This window comes from Leptonychotes weddellii, chromosome 3 (genome assembly GCF_054177405.1).
Source record: "Leptonychotes weddellii isolate Sample4059 chromosome 3, ASM5417740v2, whole genome shotgun sequence".
In the NCBI taxonomy this organism is placed as follows: Eukaryota; Metazoa; Chordata; class Mammalia; order Carnivora; family Phocidae; genus Leptonychotes; species Leptonychotes weddellii.
In genome coordinates this window covers 40629621-40646468 of record NC_138371.1, presented here as the reverse complement: position 1 = coordinate 40646468, position 16848 = coordinate 40629621, and the positions used below count along the sequence as shown (strand labels likewise).

The window sequence follows — 16848 nt, the reverse complement described above, 5'->3', positions numbered from 1 at the left end:
GCAGCGCCAATCCCACGTTCCCCGGGCAGGGCGGGACTAAGTGCTGCGCGCCTAGTGCCCGCCCAGTCGCGCGCTGGGGGCGAGTCCGGGATCCGCGAGGTTGGGACTGTGAGCTCGGCGGGACGCTGGCCGGTCCGCTAGTGGATGGTTCGCGCGAGCAAGAAGGTAGTGTTGTGTGTCTAACGGGCATTCATTCTTATCTTCTCGTAGTCTCGAGAGTCCCTTACCTTCAACTTGTCCCGTTTGCCGTGAAAGCGCCACGGGCAGCCTTGCCCCCTGCCCGCTCCCCCCGCCCCCTCGCAAAGAAGGGGCGGGAAGCGGACGAAGCCGGGCTCATGGGCGCGCACGCGTGGAGAGCGGTGTTTAAGCAGGGCTCGGTCGGTTTCTCTCTGGTTTGGCCATTCCTGACTAAATCGTGCTTGGGCCTTTGTTAAAGCCCATTTCCCAGAACCTTCTGAGTGCAGGATTTGAAGTTGTTTGCCGGGCAGACATTTTAACTCCGGACAGCCATAACTCGTGTATGTAGTATATATTGTATGTTGTGGCGACATACAAGTGATGCAAGCAAACTCTCACTTAACCATGATTTTTACTGGTGTCATTTTGGGTTTACCCACACGTTGAAGACAGGCATCTGTATGACATGCTGAGGAAGTGTGAATTCCAAAAATTGATCTTATTTGAGAATGGAGAGAAAAGGTCAGATTATTTGGAATTATCTTTGAAATCGAATTTCATTACCTTGGCAGTTCACAAAGTTTATGATTTGTATTGCTGAAGTAACTTGTAATAATATTTCAAAATTGGTGTAGGTTAAGTTTGATTATATCTATGTATCTTGCATTTCTGTTGGCTCTCTGAAAACAATTGGGTTACGTTTATTGTTTTTAAAGTAAATTATTTCATTGTGTTTTCCTATAGCTCTACTTCTCTGCTTCTTTTTTAGGTACCTTGTTGTCCTTAACTGACTTTCCTGGGCGGTACTCTTTCAGGAGTGTTTGCTTTTCCTCCCAGCAAATATGGAGGAAGACTGATTCCTGATATTCTCACACATTCTGTGCCGTGATGTAAGCCTGATAACTCTTTCACTTTTCAAAAGGTGTCGTTTGGCACATATGGTGGAATGCTTGCTATGTTCTACAGGTTATGCTAGCGCTATGAGATTAATATAAAATCTCTGTCCTCAGACAACTCTGAGCCAGGAAGAAGAGACAGAAAAACAGTAGTTAGAATAGCCTATGATGAGTTTTGGGTTGGAAAAAAGGAAAACGTGTTATGGGGATACCCAGGAAGGAATGCCTAATCTGTTGGGGTGGGGAGGGGTCAAAGTTGGAGCAGTTAAGAAAGGCTTCCTTGAGGAGGTGATACTTGTACTAAATCCGGAAGGATGGTTAGAAGTCTTTGGTAGAGAAAGAGAACCTTGTGAGCTAAGGAACGAGTGAGTGCCACCACATTAAAAGTGTAGTATGTCAAGTTTACTGTGTGTTTGGGGAATAGTGGGATGAGATCAGAAAAGTAGAGATCCAGTTGTTAAGGATTTTGGACTTCACCTGATTAGCAGTTGGAACTCTTTATAAAATCTTAAGTAGGATAGCAACATGATGACATTTAAATATAGAAAGAACCCTATCATTGGTTGAGATTTGAGGCAAAATATCAATTAGGTGGTTATTGTAGTACTTCAGGGCAGAAATGTTCAGGGGCTGAACAGAGGTTATAGGTATAGAGAAGAGAGGACTAGTTTGAGAAATATTTAGGTAGTAGGATAGATAGGACTGAGTGGCAGGATGTAGAAAGTGAAGAGAATTTCTAGGATGACTTCAGGATTTCTAATCTTGCCATGTAAGACTGGATGAGCATGGCCTTTGGAGTCAAACATGCCAAGATATGCAGGTGTGCATCTGTCACTGACTAGTTTTGTGATCTTGAATCGTGATCTTGATCTTACAACTTTCAAATTTCATTTGTGGTAGAGGAATGATAGGGTTGTTGTGAGGATTAAAATGGGATTTTATATATATATGTAAAGTTACTTATGGTAGCTGTTATTTTTATTATCAAACAAATATAGGAACAAAAAGAGTTAAATAGAGAAAGATCTGAGATCGGTTTGGGACATGTTTAAGTGTAAGGTTCCTCCAAGTTATCTAAATGATGATATTTAGAAGGTTCTTGGAAGTGAGGTCCTGCAGTCCAGAAAAAAGTCTGGTTAGGAGATATAGGTGAGATAGGAGCTGATATGGAAGCCAGTTAAAATAGAGTTTATAAAGGGAAGGAGTTAAGGCAGTGGTGACTTGCTAGGAAGGAGGACACTTCCTAATGTTTACATTGGAGTGCTGATAAAAATTTTTTTTGTGGCCCTTGATTGGTATTCTTCCAAGTGCTTGTCATGAGTGAAGTACTCTGATTATTCTGTGTTGCATCCAGAAATAAATAATATGTAATTGCCTGCTTTCAGAAGTTGTACAGGTCAGGACAGGTGTGATAAACATTCCACGAGTAATGCAAACCAAGTTCTTTAGGAATGTAGGGGGAGGAAAGGATCATTCCTGGTTGGGTGATCAGAAAGGACCATGTTACAAGTGGCTGTGGTACTGAGTCTAGAATGATCGATAGGAGGAGAGTAGAGTATGGGATTGCTGGCAAAGGAAGATTGAGGTTTTTGATCTTAGTCACTAAGAATAGTGTTTATTAAGGGAAATTGCAAAGTGAAGTAGAGGGTATGGGTAGGGGAGCAGGAAGATAAATTCTGTTTTGCAGATGATTATCTTGAGGTAGCCTTGATACTGATTGTTAGAAATGCCTGTTTTAATGTGGAAAGAGAGAGATCTCTGTTGGGGATATAGTTTTAGAGATTAGTTTGGCTTCATAAAGAAAGAAGATAATCATTGGGGTAATAGGGTTGAAGGAACAATTTTTTGTTTGTTTTTGCTTTGAAGGTCAAGATGCCTAAGGGCAGAAATTAGGTGAAAGTTCTTAGGAGAAGAGACATTGACCTGGGAGTTAGGGAAGAAGAATGTGGGCAGAGGTGTCAACATTTTAAGAAACCAGAGGACACAGTGGGGTGGAGGAGGTAAGATGTGTGTGAAGATAGAGTTCATGATATGGTCTGCCTTGATATCCGTATTGGGACGAAATTAGGGACTTGGGGTAAAAATAGATTTTGAAAGAGAGACTGTAGAGAATGAGGCAAAAATGCTGAGGTTAATAAGGAGATTGTTCAGAAAGAGTAAAAGATAACGCGATGCTAGGTTTATACCCAAAGTTTGATCAGTGTTTTCTTAGATCCTTGGCATTCTCAAACTAAGGTAGAAGACCTCTTGAACCCAAGCCTAATCTGATTGCAGGCCATGGGTTAACCCCTGTGGGAGCAGGGATTAGAAGTTGGGGGTGGGGAACCTATTCTTTGAGAGTTTAGAGAAACTCAGTGTAGTCCACGTATCCCAGAATCTTTAACATGTGTATGCCAAACACTGTAATAAGTTATATTCGTTATCTTATTTACTGCCCACCACAATCATATGATATTATTATCTCCGTTTTTGTAGGTTAGATGATTGAGTTTTAGACTTTGTTCACATTATATAACTGTTAGCATTAAGAGCTAGGATATAATGAAAGTGATATGATTTCAGAGCCTGCTTTGTTAACCACTACTCTATACAGCACTGTCGAATAGAACTATAATGTATGCCACATTTATATAATTTTAGATTTTCTCGTAGTCACATTAAAACAAGTAAAAAAAAGTGAAGTTAATTTTAATAATATATTGAGGTAAATGGATATATTCAGAATATCATTTCATCTTGTAGTCAGTGTAGGAAATTAATAAAAGTTTTTTTTTTTCATATTAAGTTTGAAACCCAGAGTGTATTAGAACATCTCAATTTGGAGTTGCCACATTTCAAGTGCTCAGTAGTCACATTTGTCTAGTGGCTACGATATTGGACAATGCAGCTCTATATCCTTAGACCAGTGTGCAGTCTAAACCTTGGGTAGCATGCAGAGGGTGCCTTTTGCTTGTGACAGTACTAATTTGTGTGAATGGTAGAATAGTGGAGCAACCTACCTGTCCACACTTTTTCCTGACTGGAAAAGCCTCCCAGCCCTTGAGAGCCACAAAAACTATTGAGAGGTAGTTGTTTACAGCTACTCTTCCTAAAACTGTACCGCAAAACTAAATCAAATATATAGCTTAATTAGAAGTTAATTGCTGGGGCACCTGGGTGGCTCATTTGTTGGGCGTCTGCCTTCGGCTTGGGTCGTGGTCCCAGGGTCCTGGATCAAGCCCCACATCAGGCTCCCTGCTCGGCGGGAAGCCTGCTTCTCCCTCTCCCACTCCCCCTGCTTGTGTTCCTGCTCTCGCTGTCTCTCTCTCTGTCAAATAAATGAATAAATTATTTTAAAAAAATAGAAGTTAATTGCTAGTATTAAAAATTGCCAGCATTTCTCTTCATAATGATCTCACATCACAATACTGAATGTTTTATATAGCCTTATCATTTACAGAACATTTTATTTTATTTTTAAATTATTTTTTAATCTTTTTTTTCTTAAGATTCCATTTATTTGACAGAGAGAGCACAAGCACAGGGAGCGGCAAGGAGGAGGAGGAAGAGGCTCCCCACTGAGCGGAGAGCCCTATGCGGGGCTTGATCCCAGGACCCTGGGATCATGACATGAGTGGAAGGCAGATGCTTAACCGACTGAGCCACCCAGGCACCCCTACAGAACATTTTATATGTGCTTGCTTATTTGATCCTCACAACAAACCTAGGAAGCACTGTCTCCAATTATAGAGGTGATGAATTGATTTTATAGAGGGATTGACGTGATTTGCTTCATTTTACATGTATTAAAGGTGAACCTCTAAACCTGTTTTTTAGACTCCAGTCTGGTATGTTTTTCTACTGTGCTGATCAGGTTTGCCTTGTACAAAGCAAAACATAGTTATATTTATTAACTGTCACCAGTTAATATCACTCCGAACTCAGTGTGTTGATCTCATCCCAGAAATGCATCTCTTAAATTCCTCTGTAATTATTATATTGGCTATACTCCCATTTCTTACCTATTTTTTTTATATGACTCTGCTGTTTTATGTCTTAATTTGCCTGAGAAAGAATCCTAAATGGATATCTTTTTACTTTGTTTGTCTTTGGCATTGCTGTTTTGTTTTGATTTAGATTCCATAGGATCAAATCATGTGAGCATGTGAGTCATGGTAAATTAAAGAAGTACCTAGGGTTCCCCTCCTCCCCATTTTTTTGTTTTGAATCTGTAGAGGAATTTCATGTTGTCAACCTAGTGTTTTTATTATCCTGAAATCTTTTCTGAAATTAAGCATTAAGGCAAAAGTAAACACGCTCCCTGCATGTTTTACACGTGGGATTTCCATATGAGATTTTTTTGTTTGAAAGCGTTTTAGACAAAGGATTTTTTTTTTTTCTTTCGCTAAAACAATTAGTGGCAGAGAGATTTTGGATGTAGGGTTGGATTGCATGTAAAAGACTTTGAATGCCAGCACAGAGATTTGAGCTTTATCTTGGGGAGCCACATGATTAGAATATTTTAGGCACAGTAGTATAGAAGATAGAGCTGTGTGATGTGTCTGATGTCTGACTAGTTTAGATTAACAGTAATGCTAGGGTCTAGGTACCCTAACTCCAGTAAAGTAATAATTCAAAAAGACATTGTAATTCGCCAAAACATATAGATGACTAATGATTTTTGAGATTGCCAGTAAGACTCATGACTGACTGACATTATCCACATCCCAGGGGTATCAGCATCACCTGGTCATTCCTACCTACCCTGGTAGATCATATATCATATCATTATAGCACAATTTTTCTTACTGCTCTTTAGTTATTACCGTAGCATGGATTTACCAGCTAACTTCTCTGTGCCTCAGTCTTATAAAATGGAAGTGATAATGCCACTTATTTTAAAAAATATTGTACTAAATAAATGATTTAATACTGTGTGTGCTTACAGTAGAGCCTGACATAGTGGGAAGTTGAGTAAATGTGAGCTGCGATTAATTATTGTTGTTGCTATCAGATCTGTTAGAAATATTTAACAGTTTTTATTTTTACAACTTACATTTTATCTTTAGCTACTCTACTAAAAGCTAGAATGAAACAGTTACCTGCAGCAACAGTGCGCCTCCTTTCAAGTTCTCAAATAATCACTTCAGTGGTCAGTGTGGTTAAAGAGCTCATTGAAAACTCCTTGGATGCAGGTGCCACAAGCATAGATGTTAAACTGGTGAGTGTCCCTGAGAAGCCAAATACCTTTAAAGAAAAAAGGGGCTGGGCAGATGATTTCTCCTTACATCTATTACCTTTCTCTTCTTTCTTTGTACTAATCAATTATTTTTAGGACATTGCATTTTCTGTCTTGTTTAAGAGTAAAATCTTAAAAATAAATTTTAATTTAAATCGATACTACAGTAGCACTAAAACTTATTCTTTAGGACCCCATCACCTAAAACATGGATCTAATTTGTCCATATTTTCTACCAATTATTCTTGGTTATTCATATTTATTTGTTTTATACTCATTTGCATTTTATCTTTTCCACCTAATCTGATTTCAAAACTAAATCCCTTGTTGTGTCATAATTTTCACATTAAAAAATCTTAAATGCTATAAAATCATTTGAGTTAATATGACTTATGACACTTCTTGTGGTTTGTTACAATTAGTTGGCATGTCTACCTCCCTTATTATAAACTACTAGCTTGTAGAGGTAAGGTCTGTATTTTTTCATTTTTGTGTCCTCCATACCTGGCCAGTGCCTGGTACATAAACGGTGAATAAATCGTTAGAGTGAATATAAGAATACATTTTTTGGTAATCTTCTAATTATCGGATATTTACATTCAGTATTACAAAGTTAGAAATAATACCGATGAAAATCTTTGTAGGGGGGGGCGCCTGGGTAGCTCAGTCATTAAGCGTCTGCCTTCAGCTTGGGTCATGATCCCAGGGTCCTGGGATTGAGCCCCGCATCAGGCTCCCTGCTCTGTGGGAAGCCTGCTTCTCCCTCTCCCACTACTCCTCTGCTTGTGTTCCCTCTCTCGCTGTATCTCTGTCAAATAAATAAATAAAATCTTTAAAAAAAAAAAAATCTTTGTAGGAAAGAGACTTACCTTTTCAATATATATACACAGAGATAGCTTATATATAGAATGCATGTATATGCATATATATGTAGTTGCGGTTGCTCCTTACAAAAACTCTGTGATTTATACTACTATACCTTTTTTTTTTTTTTTTTTACAATAATGAAGGTTCTGAGAACCTGCCCAAAGTCCTGTAATTAGTAAGTAGTGAATCTGAGATTGCAGTTCAGATCTTTCTGTTTCTAAAACCCATTCAAGATCTTTGCTTTATGCTAGTAGTTCTAATAACATTTGGGTGCATCAGAATACTTCAGGGAGTTTATTAAAACAGTTACTGGGCCTAGAATTTCAGATTTTAGGTGGGGCCCAAGAATTTATATTTGCAGCAGGTTTCTAGTTGATGCTGAGAACAGCTGTTCTATACCATACCAAACCTGTATTTGTTTTAAATAATATACATTTGGCCCTTGAACAGCACAGGTTTGAACTGCATGAATCTACTTTGACGTGGATTTTTTTTGGTCAGTACAGTAATGTAAATGTATTTTCTATTCCTTATGGTTTTTTAATAACATTTTCTTTTTTTAAAGTTTACTTTATTGTAAGAATATAGTATATAATACGTATACAAAATATGTGTTAGCAGACTTTCTGTGTTATTGGTAAGGCTTCTAGTCAATAGTAGCCTATTAAGAAGAGGCTGGGAAGCATCACAGAATGAGTACAGATGAGCTATCTCCATTTCCGATGAACTGTTGAATGGTGGAACTTAGTACTTCTGTTTGTGCTGTTGTCATTTGTTCCATGTTTCATGTTTAGGTGTTGTGGGAGTGGCTGTTGAAGGAAGTTTTCAGTGTTGCAGCTTTTATTCCCTGTGCAACAAAAGCTTGGAACCTGTTAAAGGGATATTAAAAGTTGCAAAGAGTACAGATGATAATTGGCCATGCAAATAAAAACTTTCATTTGTTGGGGAAAAAAAAAAAGAGGCTGGGAAGATGGTGGACTAAGAGGACCCTAAGCTCACCTTGTTCCACAGATACAACTAGATAACACTCACATCAGTGTAAATAACCCAGAAAAGACCTGAAGTCTGGCAGAACAAACTCCACAACCAAAGGTAGAGAAGAAGCCATGCCGAAGAGAGTAAGAAGGGCAGAAATGCGGTGGGAAGTGAAACAGACCATGGTGTTACATGGAGGGGAGAAAGCAGCAGTTCCATGGAGAGGGGAGAGAAACAAACTATGTCACACTAGGGAACCTGCATGGGGAAGATGAATCCCCATATTTAGCTTTGAAAGCCAGAGGGGCTTAATTTCATGAATTCTTAAAACCAGCAGGTGTTCAAGCCTGGAATTTTTAAAATCAGTAGGCTCCATTCTGGGAGAGCCTGGAGGGTAATAGGAAGCCAAATCCCTGCCCTTAAAGAGAGCACAACAAATAGCCCTCAGATTTATAGCTTAGAAGCAGCAGTTTGAAAATGGGAGGGACAGTAGTTTACTCATTTCAGAGCATGTCCCGGAGGTCATGGATCACTGAGGGACTCTTCAGGAACAAAGGAGTGGGCAGACACCATTTCTCTCCCATCCCCCCCCCTCCAGCATAAACACACGGCCACCTGTGAGAACCACCGTAGCACTGACACTACCTAACTGCTTGCACCAAGTCCTCCCCACCTCCCCAATGCCATGCTTGAACAGATCCACCCTTCCCGGTTACATATGCCTCAGTCCCTGAATTTTGAGTCCCCTCCCCTAGAAGACTAGTGCAGATCTTCCTAACACCACATCTCCCAACCCATGCACTTTGCGGTACCCAGTCCGGCAGAGGCAGCAGGTCTCATTTTGCAGCAGACCAGCACTCATTTTGTTAAAACTGCACACCCAACCCCAGCCGGGGACCAAACAGTGCCCACACTAGACAAAGAGAGTCTCTGCAGAACACTGCAGTGAAGGAAAAAGTGGCCAGGACACAACAGCAGGGCACCCCCTGAAGTGCCAGGTTCTGGTGAACAGGGGACACTGCACTACAGGACACTATAGGACTTCTTCATAAGGCCATTACTTTCAACAGCAGTAGACAGAGATGACATGCCTAACACACAGAAACAGACACAGAGAATTAGATACAATGAGGAGACAGAGGATATATGTCCCAAATGAAAGAATAGGGCCAACCGCAGTACAAAACCTAAGAGAAACAGATATAAGTAATATGCCTGATAGAGAATTTAAAGTAATGATCATAAATGTACTCACTGGACTTGAGAAAATCGTGGAGGACATCAGTGAGGTCCTTTTTTTTTTTTTTAAGATTTTATTTATTTATTTGACAGAGAGAGACACAGCAAGAGAGAGAACACAAGCAGGGGGAGTGGGAGAGGGAGAAGCAGGCTTCCCGCTGAGCAGGGAGCCCAATGCAGGGCTTGATCCCAGGACCCTGGGACCACGGCCTGAGCCGAAGGCAGACGCTTAACAACTGAGCCACCCAGGTGCCCCCATCAGTGAGATCCTTAACAAAGAGATAAAAAAGAACCATGGATGAAGAACACAGTAAATGGAATTAAAAATAACTAGATGGAATAATAAGCTAGAGGATGCAGAGGAGCAAATTAGCAAACTGGAACACAGAATAATGGAAGGTGATCAAACTGAACAGGTGAGAGAGAAAAATATGCAGAATAAGAATAGATTTAGGGAACTCAGTTACTCCATCAAGAATAATAACGTTTGCATTATAGGGATCCCAGAAGAAGAAGAGAGAGAAAAGGGGGAAGAAAATTTATTTGAAGAAATAAAGCCGAAAATGTCCCTAATCTGAGGAAGGAAACAGAGATCCAGATCCGGGAGGCACAGAAAGCCCCCAACAAAATCAACCCAAGGACGCACACACCAAGACACATAATAATTAAAATGGCAAAAAGTAGTGATAAAGAGAGAATCTTAAAAGCAGCAAGAGAAGATAGTTACATACAAGAGAAACCCCATAAGCCTATCAGTGAATTTTTCAGCAGAAACTTTGCAGGCCAGAAGGGAGTGGCATGATATATTCAAAGTGCTGAAAGGAAAAGACCTGTAGCTAAGAACTCTATCCATCGAAGCAATTATTCAGAATAGGAGGAGAAATAAGGAGTTTCCCAGACAAAAGTTAAAGGAATTCATGACCACTAAACCAGCCCTTCAAGAAATGTTAAAGGGGACTCTGAGTGGGAAGGAAAGACCCTAAGTAGGAGTAAAAAAAAAGTTGGAAGCACTAAAGCAGTAGGAGTAAAAAAAAGTAGGAAGCACTAAAGCAGTAAAAATAAGTATGTCTGTAAAAATCAGTCAAGGGATTCACAAAAGGATGTAAAATATGATACAATATATCTATAACATTGGGGGGGAAGAAGTAAAGAATGGGTTCAAACTTAATGACCATCCACTTAATATAGATTGCTATATGCAGAAAATGTTATGTACGGACCAATGGTAACCACAAATCAAAAACCAGTAATAGATATGCAAAAAACAAAGAGAAAGGAACCCCAGTATATCATTAAAGAAAGCCAGCATACCTTGAAAGAGAGCAAGAGAAGAAAGCATCAGAAAAAAGCTACAAAACAAGTACCGAAATGGCAATAAATATATATCAATAATTATTTTGAATGTAAATGGATTAAATGTTCCAATCAAAAGACACAGGGTGATGGAATAGACAATAAACCAAGACCCATCTATATGCTGCATAAGAGACTCATTTCAGACCTAAAAACACTTGTCGAATGAAAGTGGGGGATGGAGAAGCATTTTTCATACAAATGTATGTCAAGAGAAAGCTGGGGTTGCAATACTTATATTAGACAAAATAGAGTTGTTTTTTTTTTTTAAGATTTTATTTCTTTATTAGAGAAAACAAGCAGGGGGAACAGCAGGCAGAGGGAGAGGGAGAAGCAGCTCCCTGCTCATCAGGGAGGCTGATGTGGGGCTCGATCCCAGGACCCTGAGATCATGACCTGAGCTGAAGGCAGATGCTTAACTGATTGAGCCACCCAGGCACCCCAGACAAAATAGACTTTAAAACAAAGATGGTAACAAGAGGCAAAGGACACTATATAATCATAAAGGAACAATCCAATAAGAAGAGATAACAATTGTAAATATTTATGCACCCAATATGGGAGCACCCAGATGCATAAAAGAGTTTAATAACAAGCAGAAAGGAACTAATCAACATTTATACAATAATAGTAGGGGACTTAAACACCCCACTTATATCAATGGACAGGTAATCTACTAGGAAATAGTGGCTTTGAATGATACATTGGATTTAACAGATATATGCAGTACGTTCCATCCTAAAACAATACACATTCTTTGTAAGTGTGCATGAAACATTCTCCAGAATAGATCACATATTAGGCCACAGAACAAGTCTGAACAAATTCAAAAAGATCAGTCATATACTATGCATCTTTTCTGACCATAATGCACTGAAACTAGATATCAGCCACAAGAAACAATCTGGAGAGAGCACAGATACATGGAGGTTAAATAATATGCTACCAAACAATGAATGGGTCAACCACGAAATCAAAGAAGAAATAAAAAAAGTATATAGAGACAAAAGAAAATGTAATGCTTCAAAATCTCTGGGATGAAGCAAAAATCAGTCTAAGAGGGAAGTTTATAGCAATACAGGCCTACCTCAAGAAGCAAGAAAAATCTCAAGTAAACTAACCTTACACTAAAGGACCTAGAAAAGGAACAAACAAACCCAAAACCAGCAGAAAGAAGGAAATAATAAAGACTAGAGCAGAGATAAATGATACAGAAACTAAAAAAGTAATGGAACAATGAAAGTAGGAGGTGGTTTTTAGAAAAGATCAACAAAATTGTTAAACCTCTAGTCAGACTCGTCAAAAAAAAAAAAGTCAAATAAAATCATAAATGAAAGAGGAGAAATAACACCACAGAAAAACAAAGGATTGTCAGAGAATATTATGAAAAATTACATGCCAACAAATTGGACAACCTAGAAGAAATGGATACTATCATTCCTAGAAAAATATAAACTACCAGAAAGTGAAACAGGAAAATAGAGAAAATTTGAATAGACTGATGACCAGCAATGAAATTGAAACAGTAATAAAAAAACTCCCAACAAACAAAAATTAAGAATGAGCTGGCTTCACAGCAGAATTCTGTCAAACATTTGAAGAAGAGTTGGACTTATTCTTCTCAAACTATTTGACAAAATAGAAGAGGAAGGAAAACTTCCAAATTCATTCTATGAGGACACCATTACCCTGATTCCAAAACCAGATAAAGACATCACAATTAAAGAGAACTACAGACCACCATCTCTGATGAACATAGATACAAAAGTCCTCAACAGAATCTTAGTAAACTAAATACAATAATACATTAAGAAAATCATTCACCACAATCGAGTGGGATTTATTCCTGGGTTGCAAGGGTTTTTCAATACTTGCAAATCAATCAATGTGATACATCAATAAGAGAAAGGACAAAAATCATTTTAATAGATGCAGAAAAGCATTGAACAAAGAACAGCATCCATTCATGATAAGAACCCTCAACAACGTAGGTTTAGAGGGAGCATATCTCAACATAATAAAGGTCATATATGAAAAACCTACAGCTGCCATCATACTCAGTGGTGAAAAACAGCTTTTCCCTTAAGGTTAGGAAAAAGACAAGGGTGTCTACTCCCACCACTTTCATTCAGCCTATTTCCAGGAAGTCCTAGCCATAGCAGTCAGACAACAAAAAGGAATAAAAGGCATCCAAATTGCTTTGGATTGCAGATAACATGATAATGTATATAGAAAACCCTAAAGACTTCACCAAAAAACTACTAGGACTAGTAAATGAATTTAGTCAAGTCACATAATACACAACATACAGAAATCTGTTGCATTTCTGTATACTAATAGTGAAGCAGCAGAAAGAAATTAAGAAAACAATCCCTTTTACAATTGCACCAAAAATAATAAAGTACCTAGGAATAAACATAACCAAGGAGGTGAAAGACCTGTACAAGAAAACTTAACAACATTGATGAGAGAAATTGAAGACAATACAAAGAAATGGAAAGATGTTGCATGCTCATGGGTTGGGAGAACAAATATTGTTAAAATTGTACCCAAAGCAATCTACACATTTAATGCAATCCCTATCAAAATACCAACAGCATTTTTCACAGAACTAGAACAAAGAATCCTAACATTTGTATGGAACCACTAAAGACCCCAAATAGCCAAAACAATCTTGAAAAAACTAGAGGTATCACAATTCCAGACTTCAAGTTATATTACAAAGCTGTAGTAATCAAAACAGTATTGGGGAGGATATGTGTTGTGGTGAGTGCTGTGTATTGTGTAAGACTGATGAATCACAGACCTGTACCCCTGAAACAAATAATACATTATATGTTAATAATTTAAAAAAAAAAATTAAAAAAAAAAACCACCAGTATGATACTGGCACAAAAATAGACATATGGATCAGTGGAACAGAATAGAAAACCCAGCAGTAAATCCACAGTTACATGGTCAGTTAATCTTGCACAAAGGAGTCAAGAACATGCAATGGGAAAAAGACAGTCTCTTCAACAATGGGTGTTGGGAAAACTGGACAGCAACATGGAAAAGAATGAAACTAGACCACTTTCTTACACCATATACAAAAATAAACTCAGTATAGATTAAGGACCTAAATGTGAGACCTGAAACCATAAAATCCTAGAAGAGCACACAGGAGTAATTTGACTTTGGCCATAACAACATTTTTCTAGATATGTCTCCTGATACAAGGGAAATAAAAGTAGGAATAAAGTATTTGGATTACATCACAATAAAAAAAAAAGCAAAGGAAACAATAAAAGACAACCTACAGAATGGGAGAAGATCTTTGCAAATGACATTTCCGGTAAACGGTTAGTAGTCAAAATACATAAAGAACTGATACAACTCAATACCGCAAGACCCAAATAATTCAGTTAAAAAATGGGCAGAAGGCATAGAACAGACATTTTTTCCAAAGAAAACATCCAGATGGCTAACAGAGACCTAAAAAGCTGTTCACATCACTCATCATCAGAAAAATGAGAATCAAAACTGCAATGAGATAGCACCTCACACCTGTCAGAATGGCCAAAATCTAAAAAACAAGAGGCAAAAGATATTGGCAAGGATGTGGAAAAAAGGAACCCTCTTACAGTGTTGGTGGGAATGCAAACTGGTACAGCCACCATGGAAAACAGTATGAAGGTTATCAAAAAGTTAAAAATAGAACTACCCTATGATTCACTTGCTGTACTACTGGGTATTTACCCAAAGAATACGAAAACACTAATTCAAAGGGATACATGCACCCTTATGTTTATAGCAGCATTATTTATAATAGCCAAATTATGGAAGCAGCCCAACTGTGCATTTATGGATGAATGGATAAAGAAGTGGTGTATAAATGCAATGGAATATTATTCAACCATAAAAAAGGAATGAAATCTTGCCATTTGCAACAATGTGGGTGGAGCTAGAGAGTATAATGCTAAGCGAAATAAGGGAAAGAAAATTCCATATGATTTTATGCATATGTGGAATTTCAGAGACAAAACAAAGGAGCAAAGGGGAAAAAAAAAGACAAACCAAGAAATGGACTGTCAACTACAGAAAACAGACAGATGAGGGCGCCTGGGTGGCTCAGTCGGTTAAGCGACTGCCTTCGGCTCAGGTCATGATCCTGGAGGCCCGGGATCGAGTCCCACATCGGGCTCCCTGCTCGGCGGGGAGTCTGCTTCTCCCTCTGACCCTCCTCCCTCTCGTGCTCTCTGTCTCTCATTCTCTCTCTCACAAATAAATAAATAAAATCTTTAAAAAAAAAAAAAAAAGAAAACAGACAGATGATTACTAGAGGGGAGGTGGCTGTGGGGATGGTGAAATAGGTGAATGGGATTAAGAGTACACTTACCTTGTTGAGCATTGAGTAATATATGGAACTTTTGAATCACTATATTATACACCTGAAACTAATATAACACTATGTTAACTACGCCAGAATTAAAATTTTTGAAAAATAGTAAGCTATTAAATTTTTGAGGCGTCAAAGTTATACATGGATTTTTGGTGATGTGGGAGTCAACACCCCAAATCCCCTATGTTCAAGGGTCAACTGTATTGTTAAGCTCTATAAACATGGAAATTTATTAAACCCAAAGAAAGCAACTTATTTTTTTTAGGCATTTCATATAGTATAGTCTGATTAGAATACAATAGATAATAAATAGGATTAGATTATTTGGTAGATTTCACTTATGAATCTTACTTAGGTAGGCAGACATATATCTTGTTCTTAAAGCTCTCTGGAAGAAAAACATGTTTTTAAAAATATTGTTAGAGGGGCGCCTGGGTGGCTTAGTTGGTTAAGTGACTGCCTTCGGCTCAGGTCATGATCCAAGGGTCCTGGGATCAAGCCCCGCATCGGACTCCTTTCTCGGCGGGGAGCCTGCTTCTCCCTCTCCCTCTCCCTGCTATTCCACCTGGATGTGCTCTCTCTCTCTCTCTGTCAAATAAATAAAATATTAAAAAAACACAAAAATATTGTTAGAAAGCCAATGGAAGCCCTCTTATAAAAGTAAAGTATGCATTTTTATCTGGCTTTGTATTTTAGTGTCTTGATATTTACCAGTTTCTGCTTTGCAGAGTTTTAAAATAAACAATTATTTTGCTTATATAGTAAGACCTGTTTTATTATGATTACATATAATAATAACTGTCCTGACTAGGAATGTTTTCATAATTAGTTAATTAAAGTTGATATAATTTTAAAAATTTAAACAGATCTTTGTGTTATTTTACTCAGATGCCTTGTGTTCTTTTTTGTATTGCAAGATTTGTGTTTCTGTAGTTGATGATTTTTCTATAAAATGAAGCAGCCAAACTGTTTCCAGGATGTTAATTTTTGACTGAGAGAGAGATGAGGAACTAAATCTTAAGTAAGGTTTCCCTTCAATACCTTGCATATCTAACTGACCTAAAAAGTACTGACACATACAGAATTATATAAATTTAGGTTATTATAAATGTATTATTTTTAAATACTAGAGTCATTGTAATTGTAGGACGACCTCGATGGGAATTTAGATTTTGTTTTTTTATATATGCATCCTAGAATTAGACTACAAATACCAAGCTGTGAATTGAGTTTGGGGTTTTTTTTTTGCCCTCATTTTTCAAATAAAGACCTCACAGAGATTGCCAAATTAATATATAAGCATTTTTCTGTTCTCTATTTGCAAGAACTTTAGAAAGTCATAATGTAGTAAATATTTAAAGTTCTTAGGAAAGCAATACGTTGTTAAAGGAAGAAATAATATTAATAATGAATAATGTTAATTGCTAGACTCTTAGTGGGTAGAACCAGGTGCTGATGGTGATAGTATTCTGTTTTGGTTTTTTTGAGAGATTATATATGCAAAAGTATATATAATTTAGTAGAATTTTCTTAGTCAAGTTTAAATTAATTTAAACACAAGTATCCATGATGCTGAAACAATTGAAGGAAACCTTAAAGATTAGACTGACTTCCTTTTTTTAGAGTTGAATCTGAGTCCAGGGAAAACAAGGGACTTGCCCATTGTATCATAGTTAGGAATTAATTAATTAGGAATAATTAATAGAGTTAGGAATTTGAACTCTTTCTTAAGATTCCATAAA

General features: G+C 37.8%; 1 protein-coding gene across 4 annotated transcripts in view; it reads left to right on the top strand.

The window, feature by feature from the left end:
• Positions 1-23: 23 nt before the first annotated feature.
• The window catches only part of PMS1 (PMS1 homolog 1, mismatch repair system component), an 87218-nt gene continuing 70393 nt past the window's right edge, over positions 24-16848 (top strand). For 2 of the 4 annotated variants that reach the window (XM_031037669.2, XM_031037491.2), the window contains exons 1-3: positions 25-165; positions 947-1067; positions 6122-6273. In XM_031037669.2, coding sequence (XP_030893529.1) covers positions 6142-6273 — 132 coding nt within the window. In that variant the 5' untranslated portion in view covers positions 25-165; positions 947-1067; positions 6122-6141. Of the gene's footprint in view, positions 166-204; positions 700-946; positions 1068-2939; positions 3074-6121; positions 6274-16848 lie in introns of those variants that run through there. The other 2 variants (XM_031037534.2, XM_081813984.1) reach the window with 2 other exon arrangements.